Raw genomic sequence first — 20,303 nt, 5'->3', positions numbered from 1 at the left:
CCGGTCCCGTACACTGCTGAGCACCGGGGGAGCGGAGCCGGTCCCGTACACTGCTGAGCACCGGGGGAGTGGAGCCGGTCCCGTACACTGCTGAGCACCGGGGGGTGCGGAGCCGGTCCCGTACACTGCTGAGCACCGGGGGAGTGGAGCCGGTCCCGTACACTGCCGAACACCGGGGGGAGCGGAGCCGGTCCCGTACACTGCTGAGCCCGTCTTTCCAGCCGAGTGGCGGCGTGTGCGGCGCTCCTGCAGAGTGACTCTGCAGTCTGCAGGGCACGGCTGCGCCCGRGGGAGCCGCGGCCGGGGGTGGGCAYAGGGGGCTCTCAGCGCTTCTCCTTCCCCGGCAGTCGTTTGGCTTCTTTGACTCTCCTGCCACATGAATTCGTGGAGGGGATAGGGGCTTTTCAGGGCTAGGATATGGTAGATTTGAAGAAGTGTGAAAAAACTGAGAGAAGAGGTGAGTTTTTTTCCTGGCTAAATATGTGGGGAAAYGAGTATGAAATTGGAAAAGCCACAAAAATGAGGAAAGGGTAGACTTTTGTTGATGGGAAAGTAGGAGAAAAAGTGTGTGGGGAGATTGGTGTTTTACCTGCCTGGTAAGTCTGAGGTATTGCCAGAGGTGGGTGTGTGGTTAAATACTGAGCATCGTCTTTAAGCAGATTATTTGTGATATATATTCTGCCTTCATGCTAAATCACATAACCTTTTTATTTTCTTTATCACTGTGCTTTTGGAAGCTTCGGGTCAGTGATGTAAATGAGTGATTATTTTACCAAGTCTTAGCTACCAAGCTATCTAGTTTGCACACTTGCAGATGATGAAGCTAGTGACAGAATAAAATAGTGAGGACTCAGTTAATAAGCAACACTCAAATGTTTGATAAGCCAGTGTTCACTTAAACTACAGGAAATTAATTTCTTCAGATTCTCCAAGGTCACATTTTTTTTTATATTAAATATTGCAAAAGAAGCACTGAGTTTGTTTCTGCAAGACTCKTAGGATTCTCACTGCAATGATTTTTATACGTTTGCTGTAACTGGAAAGGTTATACTTCCAAGTAGTCAGAAAGTCTGTGTCAGCTCTCCTGGCCTCATGGAATGAGCCTACTGAAAATAAAGACTTGACCACAGTAACAAATAGTGATGCTCTTGGCCTCATCTCGCACAAAAGAGATAGCTAAAGGAGTGACTGAAGCACTTCACTGTAGCTTTGTTACCTCCAGGTGGGCTCATGTTGGCAGGTCAGCTGCAAGGCTGTGCAATGGGGAAAGTAGAGGGAAGAACGGAATGAAGAATTAAGTGTAAGGAGTGRCACCAGTATGTGTGATGGTGAGAGATGATGTGTCTGTAGCAGCAGATATTGAAATGTGGAGAAACACATCACAGAAACGCWGTTGGGAGATTTTTCCTGTGACTGAAACAGAAGTGTTGGGATATTTGTGCACGAGGTTCCACCCAGCAAGACAGAAGAGCGAATCACGGAGGTGTCTCCACCATGTGCTCAGATGACAAAGCATGAGACTTCACTGTCTGTAATCATATTGAATTTCACTTCCCAACTCCCAGCTCAACCTTGAGAGCTCTGGGGAATACCAACTRTGATCTCATGCATCTTCGGAGTGTTCAGAAATCCTCTGACACTTCAGRGGATCTTGCACTGAGGTGATCAAAAAGGGGGCTGTTACCTTTTGGCTTCCCAATTTCAGGTGAACTCTCCAAGCTTACTGTTACTGGCTTTTTTTTGTTTTGGGTTTTTTTAACTGTAGAATGATGAATGTGACATTTGTCTTCTCTGCAGGGAGGAATTTGCTATAAATGAGCCATGGTTTTAAATTTTAAAATAAAACCTGTAAAAACAATTGTGAAGATGATTTGGAGGAGACGTGGCAGATTACAGTGAGATAACCCTCTTAGCTTCAGTTGGAGGTGAAATCTGAGTTGATCTAATTGTCAGCAGAGAGTGGAACCAAGCAAGGATGGAGTTTGGAGGGTGATTGGAAAGTATGAGTGTTTGATTAAAACCAAGCAGATAGCCTGGACCAGAGGGAGGGAACGCCTCAGACTGTGAGTCTGATGATTTGTAATTCAGTTAAGAGATTTAATTATGTTGTCTTCGCTGTGCTGCCTTGTATATCCTACAGCCCCCTACCTGTCCCTCTTCCTGAAGCCCAGAGGTGGAGAGAGCCTTGCAATTTTCAGTTTCTGRGGTTTCACAGGGATTTATGGCATCCTTGTCTGATGTTATGGGGCRTAACCTTGATACYRGTGCATTTRAGGAGGTGGGGTGGGGTCCTCTTTYACRGAGAGACTGKATTTYTGGGTACATTAATGGATTCTCCTTTGCAGGGAGATGAGTCTGTCCTGCCTGCTGCTTACTGAGCTATCCTTGGGCAAAGCTTGTCTGGAGTGTGGGTCTGCCCTTGATGTGCAAGCAGAAAGGTGTGTTGTAGGGTGACAAGCCTGTCAGAGGGAAACACAGTCGTGTATCAGTTTCCACAATGTTTGGCTGCACCAAAATTTCTCATGTATTTCAACAAGAGTCTTTGAGATATGTACATTTCCTTGATTGTTCCAGAAATTTTATTGCCTGTTGAATATCCAGTGGCTTAAAGAACAATTTGGGGAGCATGACTGTGATCATTGGGCCCAGACTCACATACGGTTGTTCTCCTGGAATGCCTAAGGTCTCCAGTGGTGTCACTCCAGGCTTACTGGTGGTTAGAGGATGTGAGACAGAGAGCTGGGTCACAAACTGCTCCATGGAAGAGTAGCTGAGCACCTTTAAGTTGCCTTGGACTTCCTCTGAAGTCCTTTGTTGGGTTTGTGATCAGGAATGTTGGGAYTCGTGCTCTGGAGCAGCAGCACTTGGCTGCTTGTCCATTTTGGAGATGAGGGGAAGGGGTTAATGGRAGAGAACACCCAGTGTTTGTTCTTTCCAGTGCAAGCACTGATAAGTGGATGGGAGAAACAACAGCCGTGACCTTCCAGTTATTCCCTGCGTGCCCGTGCATATGTGAGTGTTGGATTTGCACRACCGTCTGTTTGGAGAGCTCTCAATCTTCTGGTCAGGTTCCTGAGAACCCCATTGGAATCCCTGGTGCTTGGAAAAAAGACCTGGACCCTCTTCCATCTGGAACTCTGAGAGGTATTTTTGCCGGGCACAGTGCTTGTCCTGCTGGTGACTGTGTGTTCAGCCCTGCTGGGTCTGATCCCCTTTGGTCTGGAGGAGACTGAACATCAGTGTTAGGGTACTCATTTAGTGTGTGGTGTGAAGTTAGTAAGGGAGTTACCTCAGATAATGCTCTGATTTTGGAGTAGATGATTTCTTCATTCCTTTTCAAGTACATGAAGGTASCAGGGGCACCACAGCTGAGCTTCACCAAACCCACAGCTGTTTATACAYTGAAAACCTATTTCAGGCATTTGTTTCCATGTGGTTTGTGGCAAATTGATGTTAGAGCTCACACTGGCTGCAGCTCTTGAGCCAGTGTAGGTGATGGGGGTGTCTGAGAAGGAATCTAACCTCTCCCCTGGACAGAGAACAGAAGACCCCTTACCAGGGACTGGTGGTCGGGATACCCTTGCAAAGGGATAAACTCAGATTTGGCATAAACTCTTCCATAGCTTTTTTTCTTCCTCTTGCACAGACCTTAGTGGTGTCTTGGGACCTAGCCAGCATCATGTTAGGATTGATCCATCTGTCTCATGCTTCAGCTGTTCTTTGAGGGGGTAAAGATACACAGTAAGCTGAGAGGCATGGGAGGTGTTTGYGTGGACCTGGCAGCTGGAGAGGGTTGGGAAGATCTGGGTGACTGAGAGCTGGAGCCTCCCTGAGCCTGCTCAGCCGGTAACAAAGGAGGGGAACAGGAAGGAAACAAGATCTCAGGAGGGATATAATTGGCCATGCTAATCTGTGGGTTTGGGGTTTCTTGCTTTGCTACTTTTCCCTGGCAGACTTCACCCCCTTCTCCGCTGAGCGTTGCTTTGAAGAGCCTGTAACTGTCTTGGGAACCTGTGCAGGCACTGCCTTGGCCTCCGAGGGGGAGCCAGGTGACAGATTTGARCTGGAATGTTGCATGGGGCCGGAGAAGAGGCTCAAGCAGCTCTGGTCTCTTTGCAGTACATGCTGGACTATGTAATTTGGACCCTTTCCCTGCCTGGATCGTCCCTGCTGGGCAGCAGGTCAGGTTAGGAGGACAGATACCAATCGATCCTGCCTTCTGCCAGCTTTTCCCTCCCCAGTCCCTCTCCTGGGCAGCAAGTGCAGCCCTGCAGCTCTCGAGCCGTTGTGATCGACTTCTGGTCACGTCCCTGCTGCYGAGTCCCCGTGTGACCTTGGAGAGGTCATTTTTTTTGCTGACGTCCAAGTCTTTTGTCTGTAAAAGATGGAGGGTGATTTGGTTACAACTTCACGGGTCGAAAGCCAGAACAAATCAGCTGGTGTCTCCCATCCTGTAGCAGTGGCAGTGTGGACCAGCCCCATGTCCCACCAGGAGAGGTCAAGGAGCTGGTTGTCATCTTTGTGCCAGTACATGTGTGTGCAGAGACGCAGCCCTCATCCGGCACACTGGTGTGGTGGCCCCACTCTGTGCACTTTGGTGACTGGGTGACATAAAGCTCTGTGAGATCGTTATTGCTCCTGTTGGGAGAGCAGAAGGGTAACGGGAGGTGGGGGGCCAGCAGGGAGCTGGTTCCTGCTGGCACTGGGCCCGCGGCCGCGCGGCCCCTCGGCAGTTATGGCTGCAGGTTGCTGTAATAACGAGTCAGCGTTYCTCTTGCGTCAGGGACAATGAGCTGCTCTCCAGCCGCTGCCTCCCGGGCCCTGCCAGGAGGAAGCAGTGTCCCTGCTGGAAAAGGGGGGCTGGGGACAGGCAGCGAGTGCTGGGGGTCCCTTCCCAGCTGTAACTCCTGAGCTGGGAGAAGACAGGCTTCCTGTGCGGGTGTTGGGATTGAGCGCTGAGTGAGCATGGCCGGTGCTTGGCAGCATGCTTGGCAACGTGTTCCCACAGAGAACAATGGAGGGGAGATGAGGGCTCATAAATGGGGTAACTTTTCTGGACCTGTCCCAGATACCTGAATAGCAGCAGTAGCCAGGTAGCCCCTGGGGAGGGGGTATGTGTGTGGATGCATCAGCTTTTCTCTTTTAATGCCCCATTTTAGCGTACGGTCTCCTCCTTTGTGTAAAAATACTATTAGGCAAAAATTGAAATTGAGATCCACCCCCAGCACCACCTAAAATAAGGACAACTGCCCTCAATTTTRTTATATCTCCTGGGCTCTTTGTGAAACAACTCTGGGTATTGGTGCTCAGAGCAAGCACGCCTGTACCACATCTGCACCCTCACATGACTGTCCTAAAAGGGATGCTCCATGCCTGTCCCAGCATCCTGCCAGCTGCCGTGCACAGCCTTGACCTCTTGCTCCTCACTCCTTCCTCCACCCCCCTTTGCTGATAACAGGAAGATTGATGGAATGTGTTTTCTGCTGAGATGTTGTAGGCTGTATGGATACTGTGCAGGGCTGCTTTCTGATTTTGGGCACATGCTGAGAAACAGAAGTGTCTGCGTGTAAGAAGGGGAAGGAAATGTGAGACCATAGGGTCCAAATTTCATGGGTCTGCTCATTTGCGTTGTGATACTGTTATTTTTTGCTCCTTCTAGCTGGGAGGGTGTGATGCAAGCAGGGGCAGAGCTGCCTGGGTYCCGTGTAGGGATTGCCTGCTGCTGATGGGATGCTGGAGAGCTGCTGTGAGGAGTTATTCTGCAGCATCCGGCCAGTGTTGGATACCTGGTGTCAGGGTGGTAGCAGATGTGTATGGTSGGAGCAATTGGTGGGGCTGGTTTGCTGGCTTCACCTTTCTCTGTTGGGACTTTGAGCAAAATCCCAGCCCCGTTTCTCTGCCTGGGTCCTTCACATTTGATTTTTAACCTTGGGAGAGCTGGAAAGGGAGCTGGCCTTGGACAGGCAGCCTCAGCCCTGCAGTGTACGAGATGGGTTCCTTGGAAAGCAGCCCAGGGGGTTTACCTGCTGGCCACATGCATTTCTGCTTTCTTCCTTACTATGGCTTTCTTGGGAAAACAAAGYGCTGCCTGATTTAGTCTTCTCTGGGCACCTGAGGTGCTGCCCTTAATTGGCTGGCTAATTTTTAATTTAAGTCACYTGTGCTTGCAGGGATAAAAAGGGTCCCAAAGGGTAGTTGTGCCTGCTGGTCCCTGACGAGCCCTACCTCAGATGTGTCCTCCCAGCAGCCCCATTTTTCAGAGCAAGTCCTGCAGACTGATTGCTCTGTGCTTGTTCTCAGCTCTGGGGAAAGTTGCCTGCAAGCCCAATGTTCTCAGTGTCTGCTCTGGAGAGCCTGGTATCAAATCTGCRTTAATCGTAAGTGTGATGAGTTGGAGAGCTCAGCCTCTCCCAGACAAGGGGGCTGAGCACTGGATGAAAGCGTCCTTCCTTGGCAGGAGTTGCCCTGGCAAACCTCGAGGTGATGTGAGCTGTGTCTGCCCTTGGCCATCACACGTGGTCCTTGCTTTCTACTGACCTCAGCCACTGAGCAGAGTTGCTGCTTTCCTAGTAAATGCAGTGGCAAAGCTGCTCRRGAGTTGTGGCTGAGCTCAGGAAGAKCCAGGAGAACCTTGCTGCATATCTAGAGCAGGACAGGGCATGGGGAGTACAGCAGTGAGCTGAGAGGAGACTGGAGGGAATGGGAGTTTGGAGTTGTGGTGGTGACATGTCTGATAGATGTGGCTGAGGGGACACCTGCAGCTGCTGCCTGATTTGGTGGCAGTTGTGGTGTCTAGACCCTGAATCTATTGTCARTGGCTGGCTCTGCTGTGGCATGTGTTTGATGAAGAATTGGTGGGACAGCCTGGCAGGAATGCAGACTGGAGATCTGCACCCCTCAGGGTACAGCAAGGGGAACGTTTGCTGAAGTGTGGCTTTGCTAAGTTCCTGTCTGGCACAAAGGAATTTATTTTATYAACCATTGTGGTGTTGTTACTTTATTTTGCTTTTTGGTAACRTCTGGTGCAACTAGCTGATCCAAACAGGTGGGATACCAGTGCTGGCACCTTGTTCCTTTGCTGAGAAGCCCAAGTAGGGAAATAAACTGTAGCTTTTTGGAGATCTTAAAGGTCTTTTCCAACCTTACTCATTTTATGATTCTCTGAAGTACGGGGTGTTTCAGCTCACTGTTATAGCAGCCTGAACTCTTCAGTGACCATTCCAGAAATATAAGACGTCTAAAGTAACATGGGCTGGTGGAGGATTGTAGTAGAACATGGAGCTTGCAGAGGATCCAGACTGGTGCTTGGAGTCTGTTATGGATGTGCTGGGTTGTCCATGATATAATGGGCACAGACCGTAACTGTGTATTAATAATGGTGGAGGAAATTGATTTAACTTTCAGGGGGTTTCTGCTCCATGTGTGTCTTCCTGCTCATACATGATGTGAAAGCATCCCTGCCTGAGGAGGCTTTAGATATGGTGCAGGTCAAGGGAAGAGAAATAGGAGTTATTTTGGCAGAGGGGTGTTTTTGCTGGGTCTGCAGGCCAGAGAGCATTGCCCTGCAGAGGGGTAGTCCTTGCTGCAACTCTTGTGACTTTCCAGCTGAATGTGTGTTTTGGGTAACTGATAAGCTGGAGCCAGGGTCCTGCCCCTGTCCCAGGAGGACCTTGCTTTGCTGGCAGCCTTCCTTCCCCCTCCTCTTCCAGGGTCCTTGAAGAAAACATAATGTATTGCTCTCTCAAAAGTACTGTTTTCATAGCTTCTGGGGGAGCCTTTATCAACAGGGGTTTTCCACACACYCTGTCCTGTGTGCTCCTCAAATGAAAAGTCTGGTCCTTCCCAGCTATTTAARTAAACATCTTCCCAGCAATACATAAGGTCCTTCAAGAGATGGGCCACTACCTCTAATTGGAAAGTGTTTGGGGGTCTGGGGAGGCTGAATAGTCTGTTTTGGGGTCTGAACCCCCCCTAGACTCCATCTGTGCTGTGCTGTGGGCTGTGCCTGCTGGCAGACTCCTGATCTGGGGAGGGGAAGGGGTTCTCCTGGCATGATGGGTGATGTGCCAAGGCCCTGGGTGTTCATTTGGAGATGGCTCTGTGTGTCTGGCTGCCCTTCTCTGGTGTAGGTGCTGTRTTAGAGCCAGGCACGGCCGCTGATGTCCCTCATGGCTGCAAAAACTAGACCGTGAGGAGAATGCTCACTTGGCTTTTGCCKTGGCTTCCACCTGTGCTCCCTGTTAGATGTTCTCTGCAGCTTTCCATCTGATATTGCTGCTCAGAGAAGTGTGGAGTGCCACCAAGTAGCTCATTGTGTGGATCTTTGTCCATCTCAACAATCTTCTTTATTGCTCACTACTGTCTGTTAGAAGCCAATACAGAAGGTTATTTATGAGAGCAACCCATTTGGGTAAACACAGACTCCTTTAAAATCTTTCTCACAACAAGTGGTTGAATTGAGGTGGGTTCCAAGCCGGATTGATGTTTAACTTGAGATACTAAGAAAATACTTCCTCTGTTTAGCTAAAGCAAACAAATCGAGAGAGGAGACCTTTTAAATATGATTCGCACTCCAGCTGCAACCAATACTGATCTTTTTTTTTTTTTTTTTCTTTTACAGATATATTCCCAACTGATGGCCAGTCTGGTATGTATTAAACAAAAATGGAGCTCTTCCAATCTCTTTCTCCCTTGCCTTCCCTGCACTTCTTTTTTTTGCAGTCAGTGTTAACCAGATTTAGAAGACTCATACATGAATATGCAATGAACATTAATGTAACAAAAAAAACCCAAACCAACAAAACCAAACAACCCCCCCCCAAAAAAAAAAAAAAAAAACCAAAAGAAAATAAACTTCCTAAAGGGAGTCCAAACCTCTAATATTTGGCCATTCCTGTACAACAGTGACATCTTTTATGGTTTCATGTGGTGATGACTAAGCTTCTGGAAGGTTCTTTCCTCCCATACATTGTAGCATAGCAAATTTGGATGTCCGGGGTGAAAGAGTTTGGGAACTTGGTCATCACACATAATTGAATACACTGGTGTGTCAAGATGCAAATGTAACTGAGATTGTTGTTGTTTATGTTACCTGTGTACACATGGATGTGTCTGTGRACCTGAGGATATATATTTGAATTTGCAATACCTTGGGAAGACACAGGCCTTCCCAGTGGCTTGTAGTCTGTGTGTTGCTGTYGAGTATTGCTGTTRAGSACAACCAAGCTACTCTCTGTATTGYCATCAGGCAAAACCAGTAAAAGCTTCCTGACCCCAGTGGWGTGAGGGTTGATGGTGGAGGCATTGTGTGATCAGGATTTGGAAGTATGGAAATCAGCTCTGTTGTCTTCAAGCTGATTTCAGTAAAAATAACTCACTGGTTTCGGGTGGTCTGGTGTAATATTGGAGGCTGTATAATTTAACTTCCTGAACTGAACAGAGGGATGGAGTTGTGGATCTGTTAGCAGTGCTCTAGCCAGCTAACAAGGCTGTGGTGTACAGTGAGATGCACAGGATTAAGGCTTTGATTCCACATTTGTAAACCTTTCATGATTTTCTTGCTTTCTCAACATCTGAGAGTGACATAGTAAGGTTTTGAAGGAGCAAAGATGTACTCCCATCTGTTGAGTTCATAGGAAGCTTTTCTGCAGCCTGCTGAAGATCTGTCTACATTGGCTGTTGGGTTTTGTCTGCCTGTGCTGCAAACTCAAAGATGTCCTTTGTTTGGCACAGCTCCATCCTCTGTTCTCCAGCTGGTTGGGGACCTTCCGCAGCTGCCTCCAGGGTGGGGCACAAATGTGTGTCTGCAGCAGATGATAGCACTTCAGAAAGTGTTTGTTACGTGTCAGTAGTGCTGCAGAAAACATTACCTACAGAGCYTGGGGCTTTTTTACAATTCTGTATGTTTTTTAGGAGATAAGTTAAAGCTTAAACAGGATTCCTCTTAATGTTAGACTGCAGCTGCAGTGTCCTGTGCAGTTTTCTCATGCCTTCTCCAGAGAAGCCTYAAAGTTGGTGCCATGCTTTTTCTTCCCATGTGCTGAGCTTATCTGGAAGCCCTRCTATCTGAAAACACAGTGAAGTGTGAAGGCAGAGTAGCACTGCTCCTGCCATCAGAACTGTTGTGTGCTCCTGAGGCTCTTGGGTTTGGCTCCCTCACCTCCTTTTCATTGCTAACGTTGTTGAATTAGTGAGTTTGCTSAGGTCACCAAACCTAAGTCAGGGGTCTGTTTTTTTAAGGTCAGGTAGGTCTGTATGGCTGATTTCCCTTCTAAGCGAGAAGTCTCTTGTTCTTCTCCCAAGGAAATGGTTAGCAGAGTAATGGAAGATGCTGAATTGCAGTAGCAGGGTTGGGAATTGCACAGGTGGGGCGCCTGAGCCAAAACCCAGCCATTTTGTAGGCACAGGAGCTGTAGTGTGTCCCAGAGCGTGTTCCCACTTGCTAGCGTAGATCTGCCGGCAGCGTCCTGCCCTCAGCCTGGATCCTCAGCCTGGATCATCCCTGTGTCACGTGCCAGCGCTATGGGGGTGGAAGGGCAGCAGTGTTTGCRTCCCAGTTACCTAATAGTGTTTGCAAATAAAGCACTTGTTGGAGAGAGGCCTCACTTTCCTTCTGTTTGGCACGGCAGCTCCTCAGTCCTCTCCTCTCCCTCATCTCCCAACCAGCATTCAGCAGCTCTAAGGTGCTTTTCAGAAGAAGCCACTTCACACCATGTGATCTAGAGTTCAGATGGAAAGCTGAATCTTCAAGAGAGAGATGCAGGGCTGGCCTTGGTGGGCAGAGGGACACTCTTTCATGCTCCCACTTGTGCTGTTGAGGAGGATTGGAGGGCACATTTGCAGCTGGATGTCTGTGGATGACTTCCCTGTGAACAACAAATTCCTCTGCCAGGCAGCCAGTTCTCTACAGCTCCCAGGACCTGCTACTCTGGGAAATTTGCTGCCTGCTCTGGAAGGGAATCCTTTTTCCACTTCAAGTGGATCTCCTGCTAGCTTAATATGCTGTGCCTGTGCCCTCCTGGCCTCCTACATGCTGCAGCCAGCCCTCCTCCTCTCCGTGGTGGAGTATCCCAGCCTTTCTAGTCTCACCTCTAGAGGAGCTGCCTCTGGGTGGTTTAATTGCTTTTCTTTGAGCAGCTGTAACAGCACTGTGGTCTTGTTGAATTCGAGAGACCAGAGCTGACTGCAGGGTACAGTTGTGGATGCGCTGGTGTTCAACAGAGCAGCAAGTGATGCTCTGTGTTTCACCACTCCTGATGGCTTTTTTTCATCTGCTGCACCCTGACCTGATCATTTTGTACAATTGTCAGCAGTGTCTGAGATGTCTKTCTTGAGTTTATAAATGCCCCTTTGAATTAAGTGCTGTGAAGTTTTCCATAAAGAGATGAGGATGATGCCGCTGTAAGGAAGTGGCTTTTAATCCTTTAGAAAGAAAAGGAGGGGAGATGGATCTTTAAATTAGCAAAGTGCTATGTTTTATTCTTTTGTAATTGGATATTCCTGATTCCTTTGGGAGGACTTAGTTTGATTAGGGTKTTGTACTGTTTTATGCTCTGTACTGACATGGGAAGCAGCCACCTATAGCACTGGAATTGGTTGCATTAGAGTGATTTATGCAGCAGGATTCATATGATTGCAAAGGAGGAAGAAGTTRCTATGTCAGAGTTACTTAGAAAAACCTGGAATGTCACTGCATCTGAGTGACATTCTGATGGGGAGGTGAGGAGGGAGTGTAAGTGAGGATGGTGTATGTTGTGCTTGGAGAGCATGCTCTGAAATCAGCTCAGCTGAGGTGCACTAATCCTGAAGTAGYACAAAAAGAAACCTTTCTGCCTGCTCTCAAAGATCTCAGGGATATTTGAGTGCGTTGTTACGGTGCTTTTTTACAGTTTTAATGCTCTGGATTCACCAACAGGTGCTGTCTTGAATTCAGGTGGTTATGGGACTGTAATATTTTTTCAGCTCAGTTATGGAGACACCCTTCTTAGTGGGTGACCTAGGTCTGACCTCCCTAAATTCCTGGGAGAGTTTGCTGCACGTTCTCCTACCACCACTGTTGCTTTCCCCTGCCYCAAGAGATGGGGCTGGATTTCTGCACGGTGCTGCCTTTGTCTTCCTTGGCCTCACAATTTGAGCTGCTGTTCGTTCTCTTCTTGTTCTGTGCAGTCAGGCAGGCAGGTTTGCAGCTGTGCAGGCTGAAAGTGAGGTTAAGTGGTCACTTAGCAAGTGGCCACTGCTCAGGGGACACTGGTCCTGCAGGGATTCCTYTGCAGAAGTTGCCGGTCAGGTGCAGGAATCATAGTGGGAGGAACTTGGAATGATGTTATTTAAATTACATCACAGTCTCCTTTCTGGAAACGCATTCTCCTTTGAGGTGACAGGTTTTCAGAGGCATATTTTGKGCAGAGTTTGCACTTTTGCCTTGTACAACCCTTCTCCCCCTCCACTGGCGCAGTGAGAGCTGCACAGTCTCCTAGACAGTGTGAACGCCTGGAGCTGGAGGGTCTCTCTGCAGGCGCTTGGCTCTCGATTCCTGTCTCTTCGTTGTTAAATATTTACAGTGAGACGTACCAGATGCTTCCCAGGAAGAGTTTTGTCAGCTTCCAAGTCCCCAGATGCAGCTGCAGAAGAGGCTGACGGCCATTAAAGGGATCATGTCATGGGTTGGGTGGCGATGCAGTGACCTCCTCTTGCTCGTGCCACGGGTGCTGCTGGTCGTGCTGTCTCGTCAACCACAGCAGGATGCAGGCAGAGAGCACCCTTCTGTTGATGACAAGAGATTAATGATGTCTGGTCCAAAGGCTTTTTGTTTCTCTTCTGCTTTGAAGCTCTTTCACCGCTGAGGGAGCAGGTGATGCTTTTGGATTTTGTAGTCACGCCTTTTTTCTGGGGTGGTGCTGCCTTGGCTCCCGCTCTGTTTTCAGCATGCTCATGTCTGTCTAGGTCACCCAACCACCCTGAGGAGAGAGGGGTAGACTGATCAGGGAGGCAAACTGCTGTCACCTCTGGGCATCAACATCCCTGGGTGTGGAGAAGCCAGCAGCTGGAGCGTTACTGCTGAATGGCTCTGCTGTGCTGGTCACACTGGTCAGGTTCCYRTGTGCCTCCCGCTTTTGAGATAAGRTCCAGGACCTTGGGCTAGGCCCCTGTTTGTTGCTCTTGGTGCTTATCAGCTTTTGCTGCTGACAAGGTGACCTGCTGCAGAGCACTGAGGATGGGGAGGGAGGGTCCCCCCAGCCCGGGCTGTGTGCTGGTCTGTCCCCCTTGCTCCAGGACAGCCTGGACGTGCACACAGGGCTTGCTCCTTTGCCAGATGTCTCTCTTTTGAGTATTACAGCTCCTGTTGGATGAGGATGTTCCCTGGTGCCATGGAGGTAGGATCTTGGGAGGTGGCAGGTCGGCTCCCTCTGAGGGGGGGCCAGGGAGGAGCAGGCTCGCTAGGTCATCGTTTTTCCAACTAAATATAGTTGCCCGTGCTTTCATAAGGTCGGGATTTTTGCATCACGTGACTGTCTTATCCCTCCCTGCCGGCAGTCAGAGTAGGGGATCTTGTGTCTGAATGGGTAATAATTAACTGTTAACTAGCTTTTCATTAGAGCTGGGCAGAACAGGCAGAACTGTGCAGCTGAAGTAGTGGAGGAGACTGCTCCTGATCCTTCCTGGAGGGTGGACACCCCCTTTTAATTTGCAAATCAGTTATCCCTAAAGGTGAGTGGGTTAGGTTGGGCTTTTTTCTGTTTTACGTGGAGTTGTGAGTCTTGCCTTGTGTCTGTCCTTGCTGTCCTGTAATTCCTGTTCATGTTCCACCTCCCTCTCCCCCACCACTGATTTTATTTTTTAGGTCATGAACTATCAGCTGGTCTCTGAGCTGCCTTGGAGGAGGGCCTGACCCTCTATCTCCTCCATGATTTGGCTCACTTGCACACCCTGGGCCCCTGCAGCCTTGCCTCAGGTGCCCTCCTGTCCCAGTGCTGAGGTGTCCTTGCATGTCCATGCCCTGAGCAGCAGCTGGATCAACTCGTGCCTTTTCCCAGGGGCCCAGACTGACGCGGCGTTTTCCCTGGAGCATTTTCCCTGGAGCGCCGCCGGCTTTTCCAGCTCTCTCCCTGAACTGTTTAACCTGATGGAGTATTTGCAGGTGTCCTTGAAGGCTTTTCTGTCTTCCATGCCRGCAGAGGAATTGCTGGTGACATCTCTGCCAGACAGAGAYGTGTCTGCACCAGACATGSAGGGTCAGGCMCTGGTGCTGGAGCAGCCTCTCYTGCAGGGGTGRTGGGTGCCTTTTCCCTGCTCAGAGWGAAMAGGGTGCCTCAGCAGCTGTGGGGGCCTGAGCCAGCCTGGCTTTTTCATTTTGACAGTTTTTGGAGTCTGGTCAGCTGGGTGACCTTGGYTGTGTCCCCTGTGCAATGCCTCTTGGTTTCTGGGAACCACTGRCTTCCCCTGGAGACAGCCCTTAGTTTGGGATTCATTTTTTTTTGTAGAAAACTGGTGGAGGTGTTCACGTGCCGTCTCATTCTCTGTGTGCCTGGCATCTCAGGATCGTGTGCAGTGCTRTGAGCATGGATTGTGTGTCAGAAGTTTCCTAGAAATCCTCTTCAGGGAAGAGGTTTGCTTGAAAAGGCAGTGGAAAGATGTCACTCGCCCTTAAGAGAGAGTTCATTTGCTACCTTTAATAGTAGCTGTCTGTGCCAGGAAGAATCCAGGCTGCCCTCGCTGACAGTGTTAACGTTAGAAATGCCTGTCGGCGTTTCCTAACCCGCTCCTGGAGCGTAGCTTGCTCACRAGTTGAAGCGTTCCTGTCTTGGACTGAGAGGCTGCAGGGAAGATGATCATGCATTTTTGGTAAGTCCAGACACTTCCTACCCCTCATTTGCTCTGGAAATAAAAGTCAGACAATGCAGATAACGTGTGTATGTGGAGCTTGCAGCAGCTGTGTGCATTTAAAGGAGCAGTGCTGTTCCTCAGCTCCCTGAGGAGGGCTGGGGTCTATCTGACTGGAGCCCCTGTGCACTGTCAGGGTTTGTGCTGTTAGCAGAGATGGGCTCTGCACATGTCTTGAGCTGTTCCTCCTGTTCTGGGGGCTCTCAGGACTATCAGCTGACGGGTGTGAGGGTTTGGAGAGCTGGGATTATAACTCAGATTCCTGCACTCAGCCCGTGATGGCGCTGTCCTGGCTCTACCTGCCTGTAYCCTGGCCTTCCTCCCTGCATTTTTCCAGGGCAAACTCCCAAGCTCTTGRAGCTGCCTAGGACACCCAGGTGGGRGTGTTCTCATGCTCKCTGCAGMGTTGTCAGATGCCCTTTTTGAAGTTATTTTTAGCGAGTGATCTTTGCAGCAGTTGCAGAGCTTGCATTGCAGAGAGGTGTAGGCAGTTCCGTGCTTCCTTTGCTGTTACAGTAGGGTTTGTACGGTGGAGCTTYTGCTGAGGAGCTGTGGAAAATTGCTTGGAAGGCTTTGAGCCATGGTGCCTGCCTGCAGCTTATCCCCTACTCCAGCTGAACAGGCTTCCCACATGCTTTACAAGCCTGAATCCTGCTCAGCCATCCACCTTAAGGATCCAGTCTTCTGCTGGSTCCTGACCTTGCCCATACCACTCCAGCTTTTCTTGAATGTACAAGAAATTTCTGATATTACCGAGATGTTGCAGATACCCCTCTTTCCTTTGCAAGCAAGGTGGTTCTCCACAGTCCCCAGGAGCAGGTGGGAGCCCCTGTTGTGGAGACACCAATCCCTTTGTGCCGGAAGATACCCTTGTGATAGCATCTCATTTAAAGCTGTCTGAGAACTCCATCCAGTGCTGCTTTGTTTCCCCCTCCATGCACTCACTCATCTCCTGCTGCAGCCGTGATTTGGTGGGAGGTAGAACTGTAAAACATTGCAAACCTAGACGAGGTGCAGTCTGTGGGCTGAGCCTGTCCTGAACCWTGCTGGCTTTGTGTGTCTTGTGATSCCTTCAGCAAAATGTGAGCACKCCAAGCAGCCAGTGCTATAAATCCCAGGCTTTTCCGCTCATGTGTGGAGCTGCAGKGACAAGTGTTTCCCATCTCAGTCTGGCTTTAGCTGTGGCACAGGGCTGGGGGCAGCTCCTTGGGAGGCAGGTAGGTGGATCTGCTGGGTGATCTCTTTGGGTGAGAGACCTCTRCACCTCTCTGCACATGGGCTGCTGCAGAATGGCTCCCTGGGGAGGCTGAGGTCCCCTCCCATCTGCCTATGCTTCTCAGCCCCTTTACAGTGACAGTGTGTTGCCCACCACAGCTTCTGCCTGATGCAGAAATGGGTGCAGCACCCACAAAAGGGGCATGAAGTGTTGCCTATTACTCAAGGCTTCTCTCCCTGGAATTTCAGGGGGTCCATTTGGGGATGGACTCTTGGCATGGAAGAGCTCTGTCAGTGTCTGCAGCAGATTCTGTCTGCTGGTGGGAGTGGTGGGGTCTGCTGTTTGCTTGCAGGTCCCATCGGGGCTGCAGGGCTGGTCCTGCAGATGTCTCTGTGTGCTCTTGGTGGGCATGAAGCTCACCAGCTGTGTGTTCTGATGGCTTGGTCTGGCTCACACTCCAGGTCCTGGACTGARTGGACAGTGGTGAGTGCCACAGGAGATTTTTGCCCACATGTCATGCCCCTGCTGYTGTCCCGAACAGGCCATCCTGGGAGGGAGATTGCTTGAGGCCTGGAGCAAGGACAGGGACAGGGTRAGGCCCTRAGTTTYCCATGGGATGCCACCTTTCGAGCTGTTCTCTGTTGATTCCTTAGGTCYTTTTAGCTGGGAAGGGGATTCTTGCAGCTGCTGTGGGGTCCTAGTAGGCTTGGCTGCGGCTGGCTGTCTGCTGGGTCTATCTTATGGGAGCTTCTTTGCAGGTTGATGCTGTTCCACCACATCTTTCCTGGATGTCAGTGCCTCAGGAGGGACTCTCCTGCCCTCATGGAGTAACTSTGAAGGAGCTGTCTGTCTCCAGGGAAAAGAGTTAATCCCAGGCAGAAACAATTTTCTCAGCTCACGCTTGCCCAAGCTGCATGTGCTCTTCCTCACCCCAAAACCTCGAAGGTGCGTTGCCAGAGCAGGTGTCCCGTTGTGTTTGTGATGACCTGCAGTCCTCACATGTGCCCAGAGTGTCCCGTGAAGTGTGGGAAGGAGGGAGGATTGTTTGGAGACAGAGCAGTGAGGTGGATCCTGGTGGATTGTTGGGCACGTGGTCATCTGTGCCATGCGGCACCCTCGAGCCATGTGGCACCCTCGAGCCAGGGCTCTGGGGAAACGGGATACTGGTTTGGCCCTTCCAGCCCCATCGGGCTCTGCATCACAGAGCATGCGCCCCTGCCTCAGCCTCTTCAGCACAAAGTCCGGGTTTCTGGCGTTGAATCGCCTTTATCAGCATTTTCTGGTCGGTGCCAGGCTGTGGAGCAGGGAGCAGGATTGCTCCTTTCTGTCGACCTGGCTGCTGCGTAAGGAAGGGGTGCTGTGTCAGGGACAGTGTGCCAGAGCTGAGGACTCTGCATTCCTGCTGGGAGCCTGGGCTGCCCTCTGAGGGTTCTCTGAGCCCTCWCCGGCATTRTATGAGTGGTACACCTGGACCAGGYATTGCARYATTCTTGCTATAGAWKCAKGWATTTYTGKAGYAATGCCAGGTCTCTGCYCAGCACTGCAGATTTATTCCCTCTCTTCATCTGCCTTCTCTAAAAATGCTTTATAAACTCCATTGGATGCCGGAAGAGGTAGGAAACCAGGCTGCCAGGTGTTTGGTTTGATTTTCCCAGGTAAAGCAGTAAATATATCTCCTTGGCTGAGCTCAGTGGTCTTGTGGCACATGTCCCTGTGGGGGTGGAGRGACATTTAGCTGTGGATCTGCTGTCACTCTGGCTGTCCAGTCCTTGTGCAAGGGCTCTTCTTCCAGGTATCAGGTGTTTTCCCACCTCGAGGGCTCTGTGCCCCAGCCAGGTGTGCTGAAAGAAAGCCCAGGGCATGTGCACAGCCTTGCCCTGGGTGTTTGTCAGGTGCGTTGGGGAGCGAGTGCCCAAAGCCAGCGAGTGCTTTGGCTGTGCCATGGMCACGGGAAGGGTTTGGCTGTGAGAGCAGCTTTGGGACTGCTGTGGGTGCTCCCACCTATGCCTCATCCCCTCGGTTGCTAAGAAATAATCTCCTGGTGGCTGGGCAACCCCACGGCTGGGCAAACGATCAGGTTGTGGCTGCAGGCAGCAGATCAAAACTCGAGACCTGCTTTTCAGTTCTTGGCTGTGCCAGCATCTGCTCCGTGGCTGCAGGCAAAGCTACTCCTTGCTTCCGTGCCCGCTGTCCCTGTGCCAGCCTCACAGCACTAAAGCCCTGGCTCCTGCCGCAGCTGTTTTGTCTGTCCCCTCTCACAGAGRGGCCCTGTTTTTCAGGAGGTGGTCAGACACTGCTGGTGCAACTGCAATTACTTACTGCCACCAGACAGATGCAAAAGGAGGGTTGTGAGACGCTCAGAGGTCTGAGACATCTGTCAGCAGCTTTTAAAGGCTCGGCTGTGAAGCGAGGCAGTATCCAGTGTCCCTCGCTGCTTGTCCTGAGCTCCTGTGTGGGGTGAGCAGCACTCACTCGCCACTTCCCAGGATAATACAGTGAGTTTTTTTCTGCAGGAGGTCTTTTCAGCTGAGGACCACATGTTGCTGTCCCTGTAGAAAGGTTTTCTTCTGAAGCTTGAGCACCTGGATTAACCTAAATATATTATGGGTAGGTTAGATTTTGTTTAAAAACTCTTGATTTATTAGAGACTCTGAAAGGGAACATGAAGGGCAGTTTTGGGGTTGGTGTGGAGGGACTTGACTCCAGAAATTTTGATGGGCTGGAACTGGTGCCCTTGGTTGTGTCGGTGTGCCCTGGAGGGTGCCAGGCATGTGTGGCCTCTCCTTTCCTCGCCGCGGTCTTGGCTCAGCAGCTGCTGTGTGTGGCCATGTGTCTGCAGCACCGTCACACCCTCTCGATCTCCTGCCTTGCTCTCCCCCAGGATCTCGGCTCCATCCACACTCCACGCTGACCACAGCGCCCGCAGCCCCGCCCGGAGCAGTTCCCTCCCTCCCTGCCGGCCTGCAGCCCTTTGCTTTGTGTTTTGTCTTCCGCAGCGCTCTGCAAATGCTAATTAGTCTTCTCAGCACCTCCGCGAGATAAGGGATCCCTGTTCATATCTTGCAGATAAGGAAAGCGGTAGAACTTGTTTCAAACAATCTCCTCCCTCCCCCGCAGAGAGGATGGAGTCTGTGGCACCCTCCCCTGCAGCCTGTGCCCCTGTGTCCTCTTTCCCTCGTGGTTCTGAGGGCACCTCTCTTTGACTGGTTCCCAAAAAAAAAAAAAGCACAGGAACATCTCTGGCCTCGAGGGCTCCTGAGCTGCAGCAGCTGGAGGAARGGGCTGGATGCCATGGCTGTGAGTTCTGGGCTGTGCTGTGCTGTGGTGGGACCAGGCACCCGCATGGGATCTTGCAGGGAGAGAGGGATCCCTGCTGTCCCCCAGGCTGGCAGATCAGAGCCTGATCAGGCTGTGCCAGTCCTGTCAGTGCTGTTGGAGCAGGCAGGGGTGCTCTGTATCTCTGGAATGGCTGTGGGTTTGTGCTGTAGCTGCTGGTGCTGTAGCTCCTGAAGCTATATTTAGTTGGTGACATCTGTGGGCGGGGAGTGGAGGATTTTGGGGGCTGTTTTGAAAGCGCTTGGCTCTTCCTACACTAGCAAGGAAGTTTGAAAGCCTTGTGGTAAGCTTTGTGCTGTGGAGCCAGGATTCTCAATGAAGTGCACATGGCATAAGCGAGGGACACGTGGGATGAATGAGGGACACGTGGGACTGGCACTGCTCATGAAAAGAGGCACTGCAGGTGGGTTGAAGAARTCCTGGGGGAAAAAGGGAGCATTGAGGCACCCAGAGCAGCCCCTCCTGGAGTTGAAATCCCTATGCAGGAGCTGTAGAGAGAAGAATTGGGGAAGGGGAATGCACGTGGTTCTGTCCTGCCRTGTCTGAGTGTCTGATTCTGCGTTATTGACACTTCAAAGCCTCCAGCTCTGAGCAAGGCCAGGATGAATCACTGGTTTCGAGGCYGAGAAGGGGACCGGTTTTGATCATSCAGGCAAAGTTGTCCAGCCTTGTGCAGGAGATCAAAGGCAGCTTTGAGTAGAGCTGAGTAGGCTACTCAGGGTGTTTCCTGGGGCATCCCCAGATATMCTCTGCCGATCCTCCCACCCTCACCCTACCCCAGTCAGGGCTGCTTTGCTTCTAAACAAAGCCAGTGAGTCAGCAGAAATCCTCTCTGCAGGAGCCTGGCAGGGGCTGCCCCTCGAGGCAGGGC

The 20,303-nt window shown here is 50.7% G+C and overlaps 1 protein-coding gene across 2 annotated transcripts in view; it reads left to right on the top strand.

Moving 5' to 3' along the window:
• The window catches only part of LARP1 (La ribonucleoprotein 1, translational regulator), a 41,196-nt gene that overhangs the window by 7,943 nt on the left and 12,950 nt on the right, over positions 1 to 20,303 (top strand). For both annotated transcript variants that reach the window (XM_057379279.1, XM_057379278.1), the window contains exon 2: positions 8,621 to 8,647. In XM_057379279.1, coding sequence (XP_057235262.1) covers positions 8,621 to 8,647 — 27 coding nt within the window. The remainder of the gene's footprint in view (positions 1 to 8,620; positions 8,648 to 20,303) is intronic.

The sequence above is a fragment of the Malurus melanocephalus genome, unplaced genomic scaffold (assembly GCF_030028575.1).
Source record: "Malurus melanocephalus ecotype Western Australia unplaced genomic scaffold, MMel_1.1 scaffold_399, whole genome shotgun sequence".
Taxonomy (NCBI): Eukaryota; Metazoa; Chordata; class Aves; order Passeriformes; family Maluridae; genus Malurus; species Malurus melanocephalus.
This window is presented reverse-complemented; position numbering and strand designations above follow the sequence as displayed.